This window comes from Cynocephalus volans, chromosome 4, assembly GCF_027409185.1.
Source record: "Cynocephalus volans isolate mCynVol1 chromosome 4, mCynVol1.pri, whole genome shotgun sequence".
In the NCBI taxonomy this organism is placed as follows: domain Eukaryota; kingdom Metazoa; phylum Chordata; class Mammalia; order Dermoptera; family Cynocephalidae; genus Cynocephalus; species Cynocephalus volans.
In genome coordinates, this window is record NC_084463.1 from 32,306,464 (window position 1) to 32,326,574 (window position 20,111).

General features: G+C 43.4%; 1 protein-coding gene across 4 annotated transcripts in view; it reads right to left on the reverse strand.

Annotated features, from left to right (window-relative positions):
* Positions 1 to 651: 651 nt before the first annotated feature.
* ZNF496 (zinc finger protein 496) overlaps positions 652 to 20,111 on the reverse strand; it is a 33,467-nt gene continuing 14,007 nt past the window's right edge. For 3 of the 4 annotated variants that reach the window (XM_063094563.1, XM_063094560.1, XM_063094561.1), the window contains exons 7-10: positions 10,412 to 10,544; positions 9,713 to 9,820; positions 8,541 to 8,654; positions 652 to 1,690 (exon numbers count right to left, since the gene is read on the reverse strand). In XM_063094563.1, the coding sequence (XP_062950633.1) occupies positions 930 to 1,690; positions 8,541 to 8,654; positions 9,713 to 9,820; positions 10,412 to 10,544 (1,116 nt within the window). In that variant the 3' untranslated portion in view covers positions 652 to 929. The remainder of the gene's footprint in view (positions 1,691 to 8,540; positions 8,655 to 9,712; positions 9,821 to 10,411; positions 10,545 to 20,111) is intronic. The other variant, XM_063094562.1, reaches the window with a different exon arrangement.

Sequence of the window (20,111 nt, forward strand, 5' to 3'; positions counted from 1 at the left end):
TCACCCAGACAAAAGACCCTTCACTGTGGGCTGAGCTCCACATTACTAGATGGAACACAGTGAGAGGAGGAATTTAAGTGCCTTTCAGATGATGACAACTAAGCTTCCATCTTGCAAGCATTTACCAAGGACCTCTGTGGTTCAAAGAAAAGACATCTGGGAGCAGGAGTGCAACACAGTTTAAAATGTGATCTTTGCTCTTGATGAGCCTCCCATCCCTAATAACCAGCCCCCAGGACAAATCAAAAGGTATGATGAGTTTCCCAGTCTCAAGAAGGAGCTCTGGAACTCCCCGCTATGGACTCAAAGCCCCAAAGGGTTGTCCGATTAATCTCAGGGTCTGGGGGTGCTCCTGTGGCCTGACGGTGACCTGGGGCTGACTCTTGATGACATAGCATGACTCAGTGTGCTTGGCCCTGCTCCCCACTGTGCCCACCAGTCCCACCAGGCACGACTGCCATCCTCCCAACCCTGACAACAGCTTCTCACTGTCATATATGAAGCACAGCTATCCTGGAACCTCAGGGTCTGGAGTGTTCAGACAGAGCAGGATGGCAGGGAGTGGACTGAGGGGTGGTTGGTGACCAAGGGGTCACCACGATGGGAAGCAGCCCAGTCCCTCTTAAGATACAGAAACACGGGGCTCATCAAAAGGGTGATGACATGCCATCCCTGTTTTTTTGCTTTGTTTTTTTCTTTTAGCACAGCAGAAACAGAGCAAATCCTCAATTGGCCACTATCATCTCATTATCTGCGGGGTGAGAGGTGGAGAGGGGACTACCATGACACCACTGGAGAGCAGAGGGCGGGAGGAGGTATGCTCTCTATCCTGGGGAAAGTGGGGCTCCGGGGACCGGTCAGTACCAATGTGAGTGGGAAGCACCAGCTCGGGGTGGGGGTGGGGGTGGGGGCGCACCAGGTGGGTGAACTCAGTAGGAGTTCAGAGCCTGCTTGGAACGTCGCTTCATGTGCAGACGCTCATGGCGGAGAAGGTCGTAGTTCTGCGAGAAGCTTTTGACGCAGTACCGGCACTGAAAGGGCCGGGTCTTGTCCTTCAGGTGAATGAGGCGGCGGTGCCGGGCCAGGTTGTCATGCCGCTGGAACACCTTCCCACAGTCACAGCACTGGAAAGTCAGCTTGGCCTTGCTCTTTTCCATCAGGGCATTGGGACCCCCGCTTACGTTCGCCAACGTCCCCTGCTCTCTCTTCTTCACCGGCTCTAGTCTGTCTGGCTGCAGGTGTATCCTCCTATGGGAGAGCAGGTGGGAGTTGAGGCGGAAGCTCTTCCCGCAAGCGCCGCACCTGTAGGGCTTCTGGGCCTCGTGGGTCTCCAGGTGCCCGTCCAGGTCCTCGCTGTCACTGAACAGCTCCCCGCACACCGAGCACTCGTGTGGCTTCTCCTGCTCCCTGCGGCTCCGTAGATGCCGGATGAAGTTGACCCTCCAGCGGAAGATTTTTCCGCAGTTCGGACACACGTAGGACTTTTTGGAGGAGGTCTGCACCTCGCCGCCCGCCTCGGCGCTGCTCCGGTGGGAGACGGGGAGGCTGCGCTGCTTCTCCGCGGGGCTCTGCGGCTCCTCTGTGCAGTATGGGCCGTGCTGGGAGTCCTCGTCTCCGGAGCTAGACAAAACGATCTCGATGGTCACCTCTTCGTCAAGGCCGTTTTCTAGTGATGGCGGATCACCTCCTGCTACAAGAGACCAATGTGGAGGTCAGTGGTGCTGCCCAGGCTATATCCCAGTCCCTACAAACCCTTCTCAAGAAGGTTCAGCTTGGAATCCAGAAACCCATTTTTTTTTCAATTCTCCTTTGTGACTAGGGTCCCTGGCTGACCTGCAGGGGCCACTGTTGTAGCCACTGAAAAGGAAATTTTTAGCATGGGCCATGCTTTGCCCAAAGCATCCTGGGCACCTCTTTCTTCCCCTTCCCTGCCATCTTCTCCTAACACAAGCACATAAACAAACTAAGATGAGCTGTCCAAGGGAGGAGGGTTGAAGCTCAGCAGTCCCAGACTGCCCAGGGTCACTGAGTGTCCCAGCACCTCCCCCTCTCAACGCTACCACATGTTTGAGGCCCATCAGCAGCAATAGGCAGTGATTTCTAACCTAGACTGAAGCTGGCTCAATGGATCCTGAGTCTGTGATGTTAGAAAGCAGTTATCAGGCGGGCGGGTTCACTTGGTTAGAGCACAGCCTTATAATCCCAAGATCACGGGTTCAGATCCCTGCATTGGCCAGCCACACCCTCCCCCTGAAAAAAAGCAGTACTGTGGGGAGGGGGCGGGTGGGCAGTGTGGAGCTTGGCCAGAGGTCCTGGCCTGCAGCCCAGAGCCCATCACATGGGTGGCCTTTGTTTCCTCACTTTTACAAAACATGGAACTCAGGTCTAGGAAACAGGGTAGTGGCACTAGGACCCCCCAGGTGTTAGTAGGAACATGGTTAGTCTTAGCTTAATGACTGGAGAGAGAAGGGTCCTGGCAGGTTAGAGAAGCTTAGAGCAGGCAGAGGTGGACAAACAGAAGCAGGGCAGGAAGACCCAGAAGCTACAGAGAACAGGAAAGATGACGGACAGCAGTGGAACCAGTGGGGGCATTTGTCCATGAGTCAGAAAACAAAGGTGGTGGGAGTCCAGGAGAATCTGAGACTGGGGGGTGGGGGGGTAGAAGGGAGCCTGCCAAGAGAACTCACGCAGTATAGGAGAGAGATCACCTAATGTGGACAAAGGCTGTGTCTGACACTCATCTTTCCTCTTGGTTTTCCAGCTGCAGGGGCCTTGTTCCAACCAGATGGCTTCTGTGAGCCTGTGTTGCCTCATTTATAAGGTGAGCATGACTGTGGTGGCCCAACATTCCACATTGCCAGGGGGGCAAGTGAGGTGTGTGTGTGATGCACTTTGCGGGCCTCACAGGGTGGACAGGTGGAGTGTAACTAGCTTTTATCAGCTGTCAGTGATAAGATACCTGGTCAACAATTTGCTTCTGTTCGCAGTTATTAGATTTGGGTAGAGGGAGAAAAAAAGTGCTACAGTGGATTGCTAAAATCTCTCTTTTGCTATTTGGGCGAGGAGATGGAATTATGACAGCAGACTAGTGCATGCTATAAGCTGAAGTGTGCCCCTTGAAAATTAAAGTCCTAACTGCTAGTTCCTCAGAATGTGACTGTATTTGGAGAAAGGGTCTTTCAAGACCTAACTAAGAAAAAGAAGAGGTAACTAATTTAAAATGAGGTTATATGGGTGGACTTCAATCCAATATGACTGGTGTCCTCATAAGAAGTAATTTGGATGCAGATACATAGGAAAGACCATGTGAGGACACAGCAAGAAGATAGCCATCTATAAGATAAGGCGAGAGATCTCAGAAGAAACCAATCCTGCTGACACCCTGATCTCAAACCTGTAGCCTCCAGAATTGTGAGAAAATAAAATTTTGCTGTTAAAGCCACACAGCCTGTGGTACTTTGTTATCGTAGTACTAGTAGACTAATATGGACTTTGGCACCAGGAAGTGGGGTGCAGCTATAACAAAAAATGTAGAAGTGATTTTGGAACTAGGTAGTGGGTAGAGGCTGGAACAGTTCTTAAGTGCATTTTAGAAAAAGTCTTGCAAAATGGTTGGTAGAGATATGGATATTAAAATTAAAGGTACTTCTGGTGAGGGCTCAGACAGAAATGAGAAATCTGTTACTGGAAACTGGAAGAAAGGTGATCCTTGTTATAATGTAGCAGAGAACTTGGCCAAACTGTGTTGTATTTTGTGGAAAGTAGAAATTATAAATGGTGAACTTGAATATTTAGCTAAATAGATTTCTAAGCAAAGTATTGAAGGCATAGCTTAGTTTCTCCTTGATGCTTATGGTAAAATGTGACAGACATGAGATAAATTGAAGAAGGAATCATTATACAAAAAGGAACCAGGACGTCAAGATTTGGAAAATTCTCAGCCTACCCATATTGCAAAAAATAAGTACTCTGGACAGAACATCAAGGGTGTGGCTGGACAATCATTTGCTAAAGAGATTATGGGTGTGACTCATGGATCCAACTGACCATCTCAGGAGAAGCCAGGAATAGAGATGGGTTATCCAGGAAACATCTATTCAGAACACTCTAGTTGGATGGCTTAGACTCCTGTGAATTGCATGGGAAGGCAAGGTTTTTGAGAATTTTATACCAGCAGAAATACTGCCAACGTGGACTGAAGGGGACAGAGATGGGATGAAATAAAGGAAGGCTACCAGATTTCTGGGATTCTACAGAAGGGCCCAATAGAGCTATCTGGCTGCAAACATGTATTACCCTTCAAGAAAAAGGATGAATAATACCAAAGGCAGTTCAGAGGTTTACTGTCACTGCCACCATGGGCCCAGAGGGCACAAACCTGGGAGATGGAGTCATCTCCTCCTAAGTTCCAAAGAGCAGGCCCGCCACCCTAGTGGGCCTGGAAGACTGAGAACTGAGCCAAAGATTATTCTTGAGCCTTAAAATCCAATGGAATTTGCCCTGCTAGGTTTTGGACTTGCTTGGGATTCATCACCCTTTCTTCTTTCAAATTTGTCCCTTTTGGAATGGGAATGTTTATTCTATGCCTTTCCCACAATCATATTTTAGAAGCAGGAAATGTTTCTGGTTTCACAAGTACAGAGCTGTAGAGTAATCTTGCTTCAGGATGAATTGTAACTCAAGTCTCACCCATAGCTGACTGAGATGAGATTTTGGACTTAGAATTGATGCTGGGATAGGTTGTATCTTTTGGGGCTGTTGGGATGAAATGAATATATTTTGCATGTGAGAAGAACATAAATTTTGCAAGTCCAGAGAACAGAGTATTATGGGATGAACTGGGTCCTCCCCAAAATTCACATGTTGAAGTCCTAACCCCAGTACATCAGAATGTCACCGTATTTGTAGGTAGGGTCTTTCAAGAGGTAATTAAGTTAAAATGAGGCTATATGGGTGGGCCCAATCCAATATAGCTGGTGTCCTTATAAAAGATTCGGACACTGACAAATAGAGGGAAGACCATGTGAGGACACAGCAAGAAGGTGGCCACCTATAAGTCAAGGAGAGAAGCCTCAGAAGAAACCAGATCTGCTGACACCTTGATCTCAGACTTGTACCCTTCAGAATTGTGAGAAAATAAAATTCTGTTGTTTAAGTCACCCAGCCTACAGTACTTTGTTATGGAAGCCCTAGCAGAGTCACAGCACATATGGGACATTACCTCAAATCAGCTAAAATGACCAAAACTAGATGCATAATTTCTAGAAAAAGGGAAATACATCAGTGATAGTGCTATTGTGTGCTATTAACACAACAATATGATGACAACTTGAAGAGACAAAGTAGATGAGAAGAGAATGCTTGAAGTGTGCCCAAAATACCACAGAGGATGAGCAACACCCAGGAATTCTCAGCTCAGCACTGATAAGTACAAAAGATGTGTATGTCAAATATCCATTGGTGGGAGACTGATTGAAGAAATTAAGCAATAGAATACTAAGCAACTGAATGAAAAATAAATAGAGGGCTATCTTTATAAACTACTGTAGAGTGATCTCTAAGGTATATTGTTAAGTGGAAACAGCAAGATAAAGAAAAATGTGCAAAGAATGTTTTCATTTATCTAAGAAAGGGGGGATAAAAAGGGTATGGATATTTTATATTTAGTAAAACATAATAAAATCATAAGCCAAAAAATAAATTTAATGGTTACCTATAAGGGGATGGAGAAAGTGAGGTAGAGGGGACACTAAGTTAGAAGCTAATATATTAATAAACATATTAATACTTTCTTTTGTAGACTTGACTTTGGAACCATTAAATATCTTAGTTATAAAATAGTTTTTCTAAAAAAAGCAAGTTCTGAAAATTGAAAATAAAACAAATGAATCTGTGTATCACCTAGAGGTGAACTATTGCAAGTGACTTTAGAGTGCAAAATCTGATTGTACCTCCCCAGTGGGGTCTACCTTAAGGACCAAAGGAAATGGGGGAAAATTTTTAAGTGTTTCTAATAATCATTATCGTTGAAGATAATGTTGGCACTGTCATTCTGGGACTGCTGTGTATGTAATGTGGAATAAGCAAACGAGTACTCACATTCTAAGGCCATCATCCCTAGTGTACTTAAGAATTGAAATTCTCGACACAGGAGAAAGGGGACACAGATGTAAGACAGAAGAGGTTAAGTAAAAACTTTACAGTCTGTGAAAAAAAAAAAGTGTGTGTGTTTGGGCGGGGGGGGTCCCCTGAATTGGCTGGCAGGATAATGTTAGGGAAGACAGGGAAGAGTTATTGGTCTAAGTGCTTTTACATGTATTAAGTCATTTAATCCTCAACAATAACTTTACAAGGCAGGTACCCTTATCTCTGTTTTACAGATGGAAAATTTAAAGCAGAGAAATGAAGTTGCCCAAGGTTTTAGAATGGAGTCTAGTGGGGGTGGTGGTGGGAGTTCAGGGCCCATGGCTACATGGCCAGCAAGTGGCCAGGCTGCTGCTGCAAGTGTTCGCTGGGGGGTGGAGTGGGAGGAGTGGCAAAGGCACGCACTTAGGCCCGTGGCTAACTCCTCAAAATGGGCACTCTGTGGGCTGGGAATGAATGGTTCCCTATGAGCTGGAGGGGTTCAGGAAAAAAGCAGGAAGGATAGGAAGCTAGATGTGAAAAACCAAAATAATAAAGGCAATATAAAAAATATAGAGAATATTCTCATAATGTCAGGATGTAAAGACTTTCTTAAGACATAAAAGCAAAAGGAAGATAAGTATATTTACACTTAAAAAATGTGAAAAACCATTTATATGCTGTAAGACACATTGACAAAGTAAAAGAAATGAGAGAAACTGTGCAAATACATGAGAGACAATGGATTCATACCCATAATTCTCACTTTCTATGAATGCATACAAAAAAGCAGGGAGTAAAGAGTATGGATTTTAAGCCCAACAGTCTGAGTTCAGATCTTCACTGTGCTTCCCACAGTCTATGAGCATTAGATGCTGGGCAAGTGACTTCAGCTCCCGGGGACTTCGGTGCCCTAGTTGCAATGCAGAGACATCATGGTACACATCTCAGAAGGTGCAGTGAGGGTATTATGCATGAAATCGCATAAACACTTTCCCCGGTGGAGTGCTTGAGACTTAAAGAGAACTTAGCAAATTAGAGTGGGAAAATGCATAAAAGAAAAAGAGGACAAATGAATATTATCTAGGCAATTCACAGCGAAAACACAATAAACCAGAAAAGATTTTCCACCTCAGTGGCAGACATGGTAACATTCTCATCCAATTGACACAAACTGAACAGGCTGGGAGCATCCTGTGTGAGTATGGATATGGAGAAGCAGACCCTTTATCGGCTGTTAGGGGGCAGGGGCTGGCAGAAAAAGGCTTTTTGGAAAGCAAATTGGCAGGAGCTACCAAAATAAAAATGGTACCTACTCTTTGAAATCCATTTCTCTCCCTTCTCAGAGAGCAACCTTGGGCTTCTTGCCATTTCAGAGCAGATTCTATGTCAGAACCTAGCAAGGGGAGGATGGAGTTGAAAACTCCCTTGTGTTAATGAACATCCATCCACCTTCTGAAAGCACATTGATGAGGCTGAGAGACATATAGCAGAGAAGACTCAAAATGCATCACAAACCTCAAGCTGCATGCGAACTGAGAGTGGGCCCCACATGAATGCATCACCCACAGCATGCAGAGGCAGGCTCTTTAGAAAACCATCAATGCTTGTGGGGAGGGGGTCTCATCTTTCCAGATATACCACACTGTAAAATCTCCTTTGTCCACACACGATAGGGGGCAGAGCACCAATGTTTGTGTGCCCTGAATGGAGCTAGGTAAAAATAACACAAATCTTGCCTTCATATATAAAATAGATAATGTGTGTCCATCTCCATAGCTACAGAAAACTATAATGACTCAGTGGTTCAAGCAAGGATCACAGACTTGGTTTTAGTATTTAAAAGAATGTCTGAACTCTGAGGATATTAAAGAAGGTGACATTTTAGTTTTTGCCTCTGGAGGTGGTGACTTTTATCAAAATAAGTCAGAGTCTACATTGTGATTTTTCCCCTGAGGGCAGTAATGGAGCACACACCCTCCAGAAGTCTCTTGCAACTTTGGCATTCCAGAAACTTGCTTTTAATTTCAAGACTGTCCCAGGATTCTGGACATCCATGCTCTGGGAAGAAATATACTCACTACGTAGCCAACAGTGTTACATTAGCATCCTGATTCACCCAACCCAGGAAAGGCAAGGAGGGAGAGTGTGGGACTGGGAGTCAGCTGGAGAGAGACCTTAGCAAAACAGAATCAGGGCAGGCAGCTGATAATGCCACACTAGCAGTCAGTGGGCATCCCAGAGTTTAATTCCTAACTGCACCCCCCCACACACCACACATGAGTGTGCACATACACACACTATGTGCACACATGGGCACTCACCACAATCAGACACATCTCACCACACACGTACACATACACACAAACATGACACACACACACAGAGACAATCCTCCCCCACCACACACACTTTACCTGGGCAGGTGCTTTGAGTGAGCGCTGTCTGTTGGCAGGCCTGGAACTCTGGCACTTGCAACTTGTCCCTTTTCTTTCTTTCTTCCACCTGGAACGGCTGGAGACTTGGAAAGTCTTTCCAGAGAAGAAAATGAAAAAGTTGATTTATCTATGTGGGGAAGATATCTGAATAGATGCCATGCTGTGATCTGAGGGCAGCCCTGGGCTCCCTCCTGGGGCCTGGCATATGGTGGCCACTCAGTAAGTGTTTGCTGAGCCAATGGACTTGAAAGCAAAATAGACCAACACCACAGACACTGGTTCTGCAGCTAGAATTACTGTAGATCCTGGTTTTGCCCTATCTCTGTGGCCAGAGACAAGTAACTGCCCCATCTCTATAGTCATTTCAACTTTTTGTTGTGGATTTTCTATAGACCCTAGCAGAAGGTCTGGCATAACCTGGAGACACTCTATAAACAGCCTGTGCAGATCCTATGGGGCAGAGATGGGACAGGAGCTACTGCACCATGCCAGAGGCTCTGGATGCTTGTTCTAGGCAGGGAAGGTGGACCAAATCCTGGTCTGCTCCGTGCCAGCTGTAGATACCAAAGGGGAAGGAGGTGTGGGGCTGCTGCTGATTTTGTACAAAGCCATTTCCCCTAAAGCAGCAGACTCTTCAAAGCACCATAGCACAAAGGCTACAAACACGAGCTCTGGTGACACAGAAATCTTGAGGTGAGTCTGGAAACTGCTGCTGCTGAGCCCCAGCACATCCCCATGCCTCAGTATCCTCACAGCACCCCTGTATGAGGGTGGATGAGAGGACTAAATAGGTGAAGCATCTGCAGATGCTTAGTGCCCAGTCAGGAGGAGACACTCCCAACCCAAACTGACTTGTTGTGAGTATCTGACCTCACTCTTGGGGAGGCCACTAGATCACGAGCACAAATGAGGTGGTCCTTATGAGCAGAAGAGAAAGAAATTCCTATTATTTCCTAGTCCCTGGTAGAAGGAGCACAATCCCATTCTTTCTGTGAGAATTCAGAGACAAGGCAAGACCTGCAATACCAAGACACAGTCTGGGGGGTAGGGGACAATTGGGGCTGCAGAGAGAAGCCAGGTAATGGACCACCTCTGGCCAGCAGCAATCTTTCACCTCACTTTGCCTACCCAGTTCTGGAATCACCACTCACCCATATAAGAGACCTGGGGTGCTTCTTTCTCCTGGAGTTCCTGCAGCTCAGGAACTCGTGACTCATTCTCCTCTCCCTGGGAGAGATCTGGCTGGGCATCTGGGTCATCTGTTCACAGAAAAGGGCAAGATACATGTTTCTCAGTGATCTGCTCCTGCAGGCAGCCAGGGTGGGCCAAGTGCAGTAACTCCCTATCAGGCCCAGAAGAGAGAAGGCAGAGGGACACCAACAGGCCACAACACAATCAGGGGCCATGCAGGGCTGCAGAGAAGTGAAAAGGTAGAAGCAAGCAGGGAAGTGACAGTGGGGGAAGCACACTAATGGATGAACTGTGGGCTTGGGGTGTCTCTCAGAGGCCTATCAGGTGTAAAGCCAGAAGTGAATGGAGACAGTAGGGTAAGAACAATAGAAGAAAAATGGATATGCAGAAAACATATTATATTTGGTTTCGTATGACAAACAGCCAGGTAAGCCAGATCTACATGTGGGAAGATGGCAGGCAATGGTCAATTGCCTGTGGGGCCACTGTGCACATATGAGCTCCTGTTGAAGTTGGGGGATGAAGAGTTGTGATGTGGCCTCCAGTTCTCTGATCTAATGGGAGGAGGTTGGCTCTTACTTGGAGTGAGACCCCCCCACCCCCACTCCCACCCCGATTTCTGGTCTTGGGTTGGGAGTTGGTTGGGAGTTAAGTCTTACTTGGAGGCATCGAGACCCCACAGTCCTCCCCAATGATGAACTCTCCATAAAAGCCAGTCTGGGCAGGGTCTAGAAGGGACCAGTCCTCTTCAGAGAAGCATAAGATCATGTCCTTGAATGGAGAAACCCGGCTCTGAAACCACAGTACAACAGGGATACCTCAGTCCAGGGAAAAGCCAGGTGTCTTTGTCCATTCAGGCTGCTATAACAAAATGCCATAGACTGGTGGCTTATTAATATGGTTTGAATATGTGTGCCCCCACCAAAACTCATATTGAAATCTGATTCCCAATGTGGCAGTGTTGGGAGGTAGAGTCTTTAAGAGGTGGGCCTAGCACCAGGTGTTTGGGTCATGGGGGTGGATCCCTCATGAACAGATAAATGCCCTCCATAGGGGAGTGGCATGTGTGTGAGTGAGTTCTCACTCTATTAGTTCCTGTGACAGCCGGTTGTTAAAAAGAGCCTGTCACCTCCACAGCCCCCCTCTTTCTGGTATCCTCTCGCCATGTGATCTCCTTGCACACACTAGCTGCCCTTCCACTTTCCGCTCTGATTGGAAGCAGCTTGAAGCCTGTAACAAATGCAGCTGTCCCAGAATCAGTAGCCAATAAAACTATTTTTGTTTATAAATTACTCAGTTATGAGTATTCTGTTATAGCAACACAAAAACAGACTAATATAAGCAACAAAAATTTATTTCTCACAGTTCTGGAAGTTGGAATTCCAAGATCAAGGCACTGGCAGATTGGCTGTCTGGTGAGGGCCTGGTTCAAAGATTGCTGTCTTTTCATTGTTTCCTCACATGATGGAAGGGGCAAGGGAGCCCTTTGGAGTCTCTTTTATAAGGGCACTAATCCCATCACAAGGGCTCTTCCCTTATTACATTATTACCTCACAAAGACCCCTCCTCTAAATACCATCAGATAGGATTTCAATATATGAATTTTGGGGAGATACAAACATTCAGACCATAGCATTGCCTCTCACCCATTCATATTCTTGTATGCAAAACACATTCATTCCATCCCAATAATCCCAAAAGTCTTAACTCATTCTGGCATTAACTCAAAAGTACAAAGTCCAACATCATGTCTAAATATCATCTAAATCAGATATGGGTTCGACTCAAGGTACGATTTTACCTGAGACAAACTGCTGTCCAACCATGAACTTGTGAAATCAATCATGCTCCCAAAATACAATGGTGAGGCAGGCATACAATAGACATTCCCATTCCAAAAGGGAGAAATAGGAAAAAAGAAAAGGAATAACAGGTCCCAAGCAAGTCCAAAACTCACAGGGCAAACAACATTAAACCCTAAGGTTCGAGAATAATCCTCTTTGACTTGATGCCAGGCCCACTGTGGTGGAAGTCCCAACATTCTGGACCCACTGGTCCTGCATCTCTGCCAGGCAGGAGTTGGGCCCTACCCTCTAGATGGTTTTTTGTGGTGGCCTCGCCTCTGTGCCTCTTTCAGAGGTTTAAGGCTCCCTCAGGCTGAAATCATGCTGGTGGCTCTACCAGTCTGAGGTTACAGGGGTGGCCTAAAGGGGACTCTCTAGTGTGGGCCTCTGATGGCCAAAAGAACCCTGATGATTTCTGAAATGCCTTTGGAGTCACTTTTCCATTGTATTGGACAATAGCTCTTAGCCCCACTTAAGATCTCCTAATCAGATGGTCATTTGGCCACATGCTTTATTTTCTCCCCTAAAACAGCCTTTCTCATTCTTTTCAATATAGATAGGCTGAGAATGTTCCAAATCTTTAAGTTTTGTTTCCCTTTTCAGTAACAATTCTATCTTTAAATCATTTCCCTCTTCTCACATTTTACTATAAGCGGTCAAGAGAAGCTAAGCCACAACTTCAAAACCTTGCTTAGATATTTCCTCAGCCAAATATCCAATTCCATTGCTCTCAAGTTCTACCTTCCACAAAACACTAGGACACAGACACAATTTAACCAAGTTCTTTGTCATTTTGTAACAAAGATGCCTTTCCTCCAGTGTCCAATAACATGTTTCTCATTTCTGCTTCAGACCTCATCAGAATAGCCTTTACTGTCCAGATTTCTACTAACATTCTGTCCACAACCACTTAGATATTCTCTACGAATATTGAGGGTTTCTCTATAGCTCTCCTCTTTTCTTTCGGAGCCCTCACCAGAATCATTAACAGTCTGTTTATGGTAGTTTAGGCTTTTTCTAGGATACACTTCAAAACTCTTCCAGCCTCTACCCATTAATCAGTTTAAAGCTGCTTCCACATTTGTAGGAATTTGTTACAGCAGCAACCCTACTTCTTGGTACCAATTTTCTGTCTTAGTCCATTTGGGCTGCTTTAACAAAATACCATAGACTAGGTAGCTTATAAACAAAAGAAATGTATTTCTCACAGTTCTGGAGGCTGGAAGTCCATGCTCAGGGCACAGCATGATTGGGTTCTAGTGAGGGCCAATTCCTTGTTCATGGATGGCTGTGACTTCATTGTGTTTTTACATATCTCTCTTTGGCTTCTTTTATAAGGATACTAATCCCCTTCATGAGGTCTCTGCTCTTACGATCTAATCACTTACCCAAAGCCCCACCTCTTAATACCATCACCTTCAGGGTTAGGATTTCAGCATGAATTTTTTAGGAACACAAACATTCAGACCATAGCAGTAGGAAAGGGGGGATGCAAGCTGGGGCTGAGGGTAGAGCCTCCAGCAACATGCACAGATAGGAGACAGAGAAAGGAAACACCAGAAAGATCACCCCAGAGCCAGGCTCCAAGGTCCAAGCTGCTTCACTAATTCTACCCTGAGATCCACCTAATTTATTTGGCAGAATACAAATGGTGAATACCCTGCCAGGTGGTCAAGGATGTGGAGAAACAGTCTTCCTACTCAGTGCTGGGGATGCTGTACACCCACAACTTCTATAGTGGGTTACTGGGGAATGTTTACTAAATTATCAGTGTGCTCTCCCTTTAAAGCTGAGATTCCATTTCTAAAATTTATTTTGCACATGTGCAATGTGAGGGAGGTCTGTATAAATCCCTTCACTGCAGCACTGATGATAATAGTTAAAGATTGAAAACAACCTTTAAACCCATTAACATCCTAGAAGATATGCAATGTTTGAAGACATTTTTGTTTGTCAAAAATGGGGATGGGTGCTACTGGCATCTGGTAGGTAGAGGCCAGGGATAGGACAGCCCCATACAACAAAGAATGATCTGGCCAAAATGTTAATAGCACCATGGTCACGAAACTGCTCTACAACACCTGAGAAATTTAACATTGGTTCAATAATATCATCTAACATCTTCTAGTTTTTTTTTTTTTTTTTGGGTGGCTGGCCTGTATAGGGATTGAAACTTGGACCTTGGTTTTATTAGCACCATGCTCTAAAAAACTAAGCTAACTGGCCTAATGTCTTCTAAATTATGAATTTTTTTTTTTAACAAGAAAAAAGCCATCTGAACTATGAATTTTTTTATGAGAAAAAAAAAATGAGGAGTTCCCCCAGGTGACTGTGATAAGGAATCAGGATCGGAAATTGCTCAGTTAGCACTTTCCAATGGACTCTTACAAATTTTGCTAAATGTAAATTGTGCTTTTAAATGTTAACCATTAGGGCCCACTTGGGAGAGCGTGGTGCTGATAACACCAGGGCCACGGGTTCGGATCCCTATATAGGGATGGCTGGTTAGCTCACTTGGGAGAGCATGGTGCTGACAACACCAAGTCAAGGGTTAAGATCCCCTTACCGGTCATCTTCATAATAAACAAACAAACAAACAAACAAACAAACCCTACACCCACCTCACACCATATACAAAAAACCATTTGAAATGAATCAAAGATCTAAATGTGGAACCTACAATTATAAAATATCCTGAAGACATAAACACAGAAGAAAAATCTTTGTGGCCTTAGGGTAAACAAAGATTTGTTAGGACACAAAAAGCATAAAACCACAAAAAATTGATAAATTGGACTTCATCAAAGTAAAAGATGTCTAATCTTCAAAAGACAACATTAAAACAATGAAAAGGCAAGTCATAGGCTGGTAGAAAATATTATCAATTCATATGTCTGACAACAGACTTTTATACAGAATATGTGTGTGTGTGTGTGTAACATTTCTTAAAACACAAGAAGATGGCAAGCAACCCAATATATAAATAGGGAAAAGATTTGAAAACTTCCAAACATAAGATGTATAAACAGCCCATGAGCACATGAAAAGATGCTTAGGTTCATTAGTCAACAGGAAAATGCAAATTACAACCACAATAAGATATCTACTTTAATGGCCAAACTTAAAAAAAAAAGGCAATACCAAGAGTTAGTAAAGACGTGGAGCAATTGGACCTCTAATTCACTGTGGGTAGTGGTAAACCACTACAGAAAATAGTTGTTTCACATATATTTAACCTATGACTATTTCACTCCTAGGTAAATTACCCAAGAGAAATGAAAACTACGTTTACAAAAAACTTGAATGCAAATGTTTATAAAAGCTTCATTCATGCCAGCCCAAAATGGAAGTGACCCAAATACTCACCAACAGGGACCTGGATAAACCAATTATGATACAGTTGTATAATGGAATAGTACTCAGCAATAAAAAGGAATGACCTACTGATATGCGCAACATGAATGACACTCAAATCACTGGACTGTGTATGAGAAGACTGACACAAAAGACCCTGTATTGTATGATTCCATTCATATAAAATTCTACAACAAGAAAAGCTAATCTGTAGTGACAAGGAGATACCAGTAATTGTGTGGGCCTGGAGGCATGGCTTTACTGCAAAAGGATACATGGGAACTTTTGGGGTGATGAAGATATCCCATATCTTGATTGGGGTGATGATTTCATGGCTGGATACACTTGTCAAAAACTCTCTAAGCTTTATACTTAAAATAGGTGTATTGTATGCAAATTATGGCTCCAGAAATGGATTTAAGAAAGTAAAACTATAGCAACCACTTTAAGTCATTGTTTTGGTGAAGAATAAAGGAATGTTAGTGTAAAAAATGAACATCTACAGAACAATTATACACAAATTGTATATATATGTCCTTTTAAAAATCACTTCAGACCCCTTATCCCAGTGATCAGCTAACATGACGCATAAAGGACATGCCATCAGTGCCTCTCAATGTGCCATGTTGGGAAGGGCATGCCCAACCTGGTGCTCCCACCAAAACGAGTGACTTGAATCTCATTTGAGTCAAACCCGCGAGGGAAGTATATCACAACTATCCTTCCACTCAGCAGAACTATCAATGGCATGACAGACACTGAAAACCCAAGGAAGAAACACTAGAGATGGGGCAACCAAATGAGAAACAACGATGCTCATCATTATTGTTTCAATGTTAAACTTCCACAATGTGATAACTGTATCGCAGTTGTTTAAGAAATTGTCCTTTTGTTTAGGAAATGCACACACCCTTGGCATTAATAAAGGTATAAAGAGTCTGCACATAACTATCTAAAGATTCAGGGAAAAATAAAATGGGGGTAAGGGTTGGTGAGTGAGTGAGTGAGTAAGAGAGAGAGAGAATGGGGAAACGGAAGTAATGGTGTTTTAGTCCATTTTGTGTTGCTATAACAGAACACCTGAGACTGGGTAACTTATAAGGAAAAGAGGTTTATTTGGCTTACGATTCTGGGACAGCTGCATCTGGCATGGGCCTCAGGCTGCTTCTACTCATGGCGGAAAGTGGCAGGCAGCCAGCGGGTACAAGCAGATCACATGGAGACAGGCAGCAAGAGAGAGGAAGCAAGAGAGAGAGAGAAGGTACCAGGGTCTTTTTAAGCAACGAGCCTTCGCGGGAACTAATAGAGTGAGAACTCACTCGTTAATCCCCCGTCCCCCAAGGAGAGCATTAATTCATTCCTGAGGGATCCGCCCGTATGACTCAATCAGTTTCCAACACTGCCACATTGGAGATCAAATTTTCACATGAATTTTAGAGGGGACAACACATCCAAACTCCATCAAATGGGTATTTGGAAGTTTCTGTACTATTCTTGCAATCTTCTCCAACTTTGAAATTGATTCAAAAGAAAAAGTTTAAAATAAAAATAAACAAATAAGATACCTCAAATTTCTAAATTTGAATCAGGGTTTTGAAACACAGCTTCTTGCATGCACATATGAATCATCTGGGCATCTTGGTAAAATGCAAATTCTGAGTCAGTAGGTCTGGAGTAGAGCCTTAGAGGCTGCATTTAATGAGTCCCTAAGTGGCTTTGCTGCTAGGAAAAGGTTAGTGTGGAAAAGTCAGTCTCCCCAAACTGTTCCACATAATGGAAAGTGGCCTTAGGAAGCCACTGGATCTCCTTATAGGGCTTGAGGGAAACAACTTGATGTCAGTTTCTTAAAGAGGAAAAATGGTTATTGCTATTATTGGTGGAATATGAAAAAATCCAATTCTTTAAGACAGCACTGTGGGGAGGGAGTTATATGAGGTGGGGAGTTCTGAAAAGAGAAACTGGGAGTAATATAACAAGAGATTTGCCTGTTTGGTTTTTTTTTCCCCTTTGACCCTTGGTTAGGTGTTTGAGAAACTACACAAAACTAGAAATTAGAACAAAGTTTACAGTCATGGCATCACAAATCTAAGTTCGAGGGCCAGGTGTGTGTAACAGGCAGTGCTCCAGTCACTGACACAATCTGACACAGCCACACAGCAGGATACCCATGGAGCTTTTAGAATCACATGGGAAAATGCTTACATGTTGGGAAGAAGTGTAAAAACAGGATACAATGATCTACAGGAGGATCCTAGGATCTACGGTGAGGCACTAGGATCAAATAAAATGGCAGAAAAAAGTCCAGAAGGAAGTTCATCAGAACACATAGAGGTCTTCTCATGTGGTATCCTTTTACTTTCTATATTTTGCCAATTTTTAACTTGAGAATGGATAGGAAAAATAGATAAATATATCTATTTAAAATTAAGTTTTCAGAGGAAACTTTTCTAATTCCTCCCACTGAGTACATGTAAGAGCCCTGCACATTGTACATAAAAGGAACACAGGAAGACTCTGAAAGTGAAGAGAAGGTGGCAGACTGGCTAGGGACCTTGGAACCCTAGGAACAACATGGTGGTCAGTTCCTGGGTTCTTCTTTTTGCCTCATATATTCCAGACTTGAGGCTGAAGGAGGAGCTGGCAACACAGAAATGCCAACAGACAAAAAATAAATAAATAAATAAATAACCCCCCCCCGCCCCCCCCCGCCAACAAAAGCCTGCACAGGACCAGGAAAGGGGCAGCCTAGTAATACAGACAATAACTGCTCTACTCCAGCCAAGCAGCACAGAAAAAAACTGCGGCCCCACCCTCTCTAACAACGGCAGAGAATGAATGGGAATCCTAGACTTCCATCCCTGCTGGATGGTAACAAGACCATGTGGGGGAGCTGGAACTCCCACCCCCACTCAGGTGTACAAGCAACAACCCCACTTCGGTGCCAATGGAAATCCAGTGGGTAAGCTGAGATGTTCCCTCACCAGACAGTAACAAGTAGTACACTCCCTCCCCTTCTCCTGCTGGAACAATGTCAAAACACAAAACAAAACAAAACAAGCAGCTGAGATGAAGGTTTAAATAAAATCCAGTGTCTCCTAACATAACATAGCATAACATAACACAAAAATGTCTAGGTTTCAGTAGAAAATCACTCTCTATACCAAAAACTAGAAAGATCTCAAACTGAGTAAGCAAAGATAAAGAATAGATGACAATGCTGAGATGACAGAGATGTTAGAACTATCTGACAAAGAAATAAGCCAGGATAAAATGCTTCAGTGAGCAACTATAAAAGCATGCAAAAAACCAACAAAAACAACAGAAAGCTTCTGCTAAGAAATATGAGGGTACTTCAAAAAGTTCGTGGGAAAATAGAATGAAAAGATAATACAAATCTTTCCATGAACTTTTTGAAGTACCCTTGCAGAAAGTCTCAGCAAAAGGGCTGGCCTGTGGCTCACGTGGGAGAGTGTGATGCTGATAACACCAAGGCCCTGGGTTCGGATCCCTATATAGGGATGGCTGGTCAGCTCACTTAGGAGAGCGTCGTGCTGACAGCACCAAGTCAAGGGTTAAGATCCTCTTACCGGTCATCTTTTTTAAGAAAAAAAAAGGAAAGTCTCAGCAAAGAAACAGAAGATATAAAGAATACCTAATAGATATGAGTGCTGAAAACCACAATACTGAAATAAAAACGCAGTGGATGGGCTCAACAACAGAATGGAGGGGACAAAGGAAAGGCTCAGTCAACCTGAAGACAGAAAAATAGAAATTGTCCAATATGAACCACAGAGAGACTAAAGACTGGGGAAAAAAAACAAAAAATGAAAATAAGAAAGCATGAATAGAGTCTCAGGTACCTGTGAAACTACAACAAAACATCTAAAATCTGTATCATCAGAGTCCAGGAAGAAGAGGAGAAAGAAGGTGAGAATAAAAACTTATTTGAAGAAAAATATAGCTCAAGACTTCCCAAATTTGGAAAGAGAAATAAACCTAGAGATTCAAGAAGCTGAGCAACCCCCAAACAGGCTAAGCTAAAGAAATCTACACCAGGGCCGGCCCGTGGCTCACTCGGGAGAGTGCGGTGCTGATAACACCAAGGCCCCGGGTTCAGATCCCATACAGGGATGGCCGGTTCGCTCACTGGCTGAGCGTGGTGCTGACAACACCAAGTCAAGGGTTAAGATCCCCTTACCGGTCATCTTTTATAAAAAAAAAAAAAAAAAAAAAGAAATCTACACCAAAAACACAGCATAATTTAACTTCTGAAAATTAAAGGCAAAAGAATTTTTAAAAATCTTAAAAGCAGCTGGAGTAAAATAATACCTTCCCTACAGGGAAAACATTTTTTTGAATGATAGCAGATTTCTCATCAGAAACCACGGAGGTAACAAGGAAGTGGCATAATATTTTCAAGTGCTGAAAGAAAACCGTCAACTGTGAATCCTATATTCTGGTGACAATATCCTTCAGGAATGAAGAGGAAACTAAGACATTCTCAGATGAAGAAAAAATAAGTAAATTTGTCACCAGCAGACCTAACCCCCCAAAATAGCTAAAAGAAATTCTCTAAGCAGAAAGGAAACAATAAAAGAGCAAACCTTGGAACATAAGGAAGGAAGAAAAAGGCAAGCCAAAATATGAGTAAATACAATAGGCTTTCCTTCTTCTTTTGAATTTTCTAAATAATGTTTGATAGTTGAACCACAAATTACCATGACTCTCTCTGATGAGGTTCTACATGTATGTAGAAGAAGTATTTAAGGCAACTGTATTATAAAAGGGAGAGGGTGCAGGGATGTAATGGGAGGCAAGTTTCTACATTTAAAGTGGTAAAATAACAACACCAGTAGGTTGCTAAGTTATGTATATAAAATGTGATACCTAGAATAGTCATTCAAAAAGCTATATAAAGATATACATACACTCAACAACATACTAGGTAAATCAAAATGGAATTCTACAATGTATTTAAGTAGTAGCTAAAGCAGTGCTGGGATGGAAATTTATAGCGCTAAAAGGCTGACATTGGAAAAGAGGGAATGTCTTAATCAGTACTCTAAATTCCTACCTCAAGAACCTAGAAAACAAATATTAAAACCTAGAAAACAAATATTAAAACAAACCCAAAGCATGCAGAATGAAGAAAATAATGAAG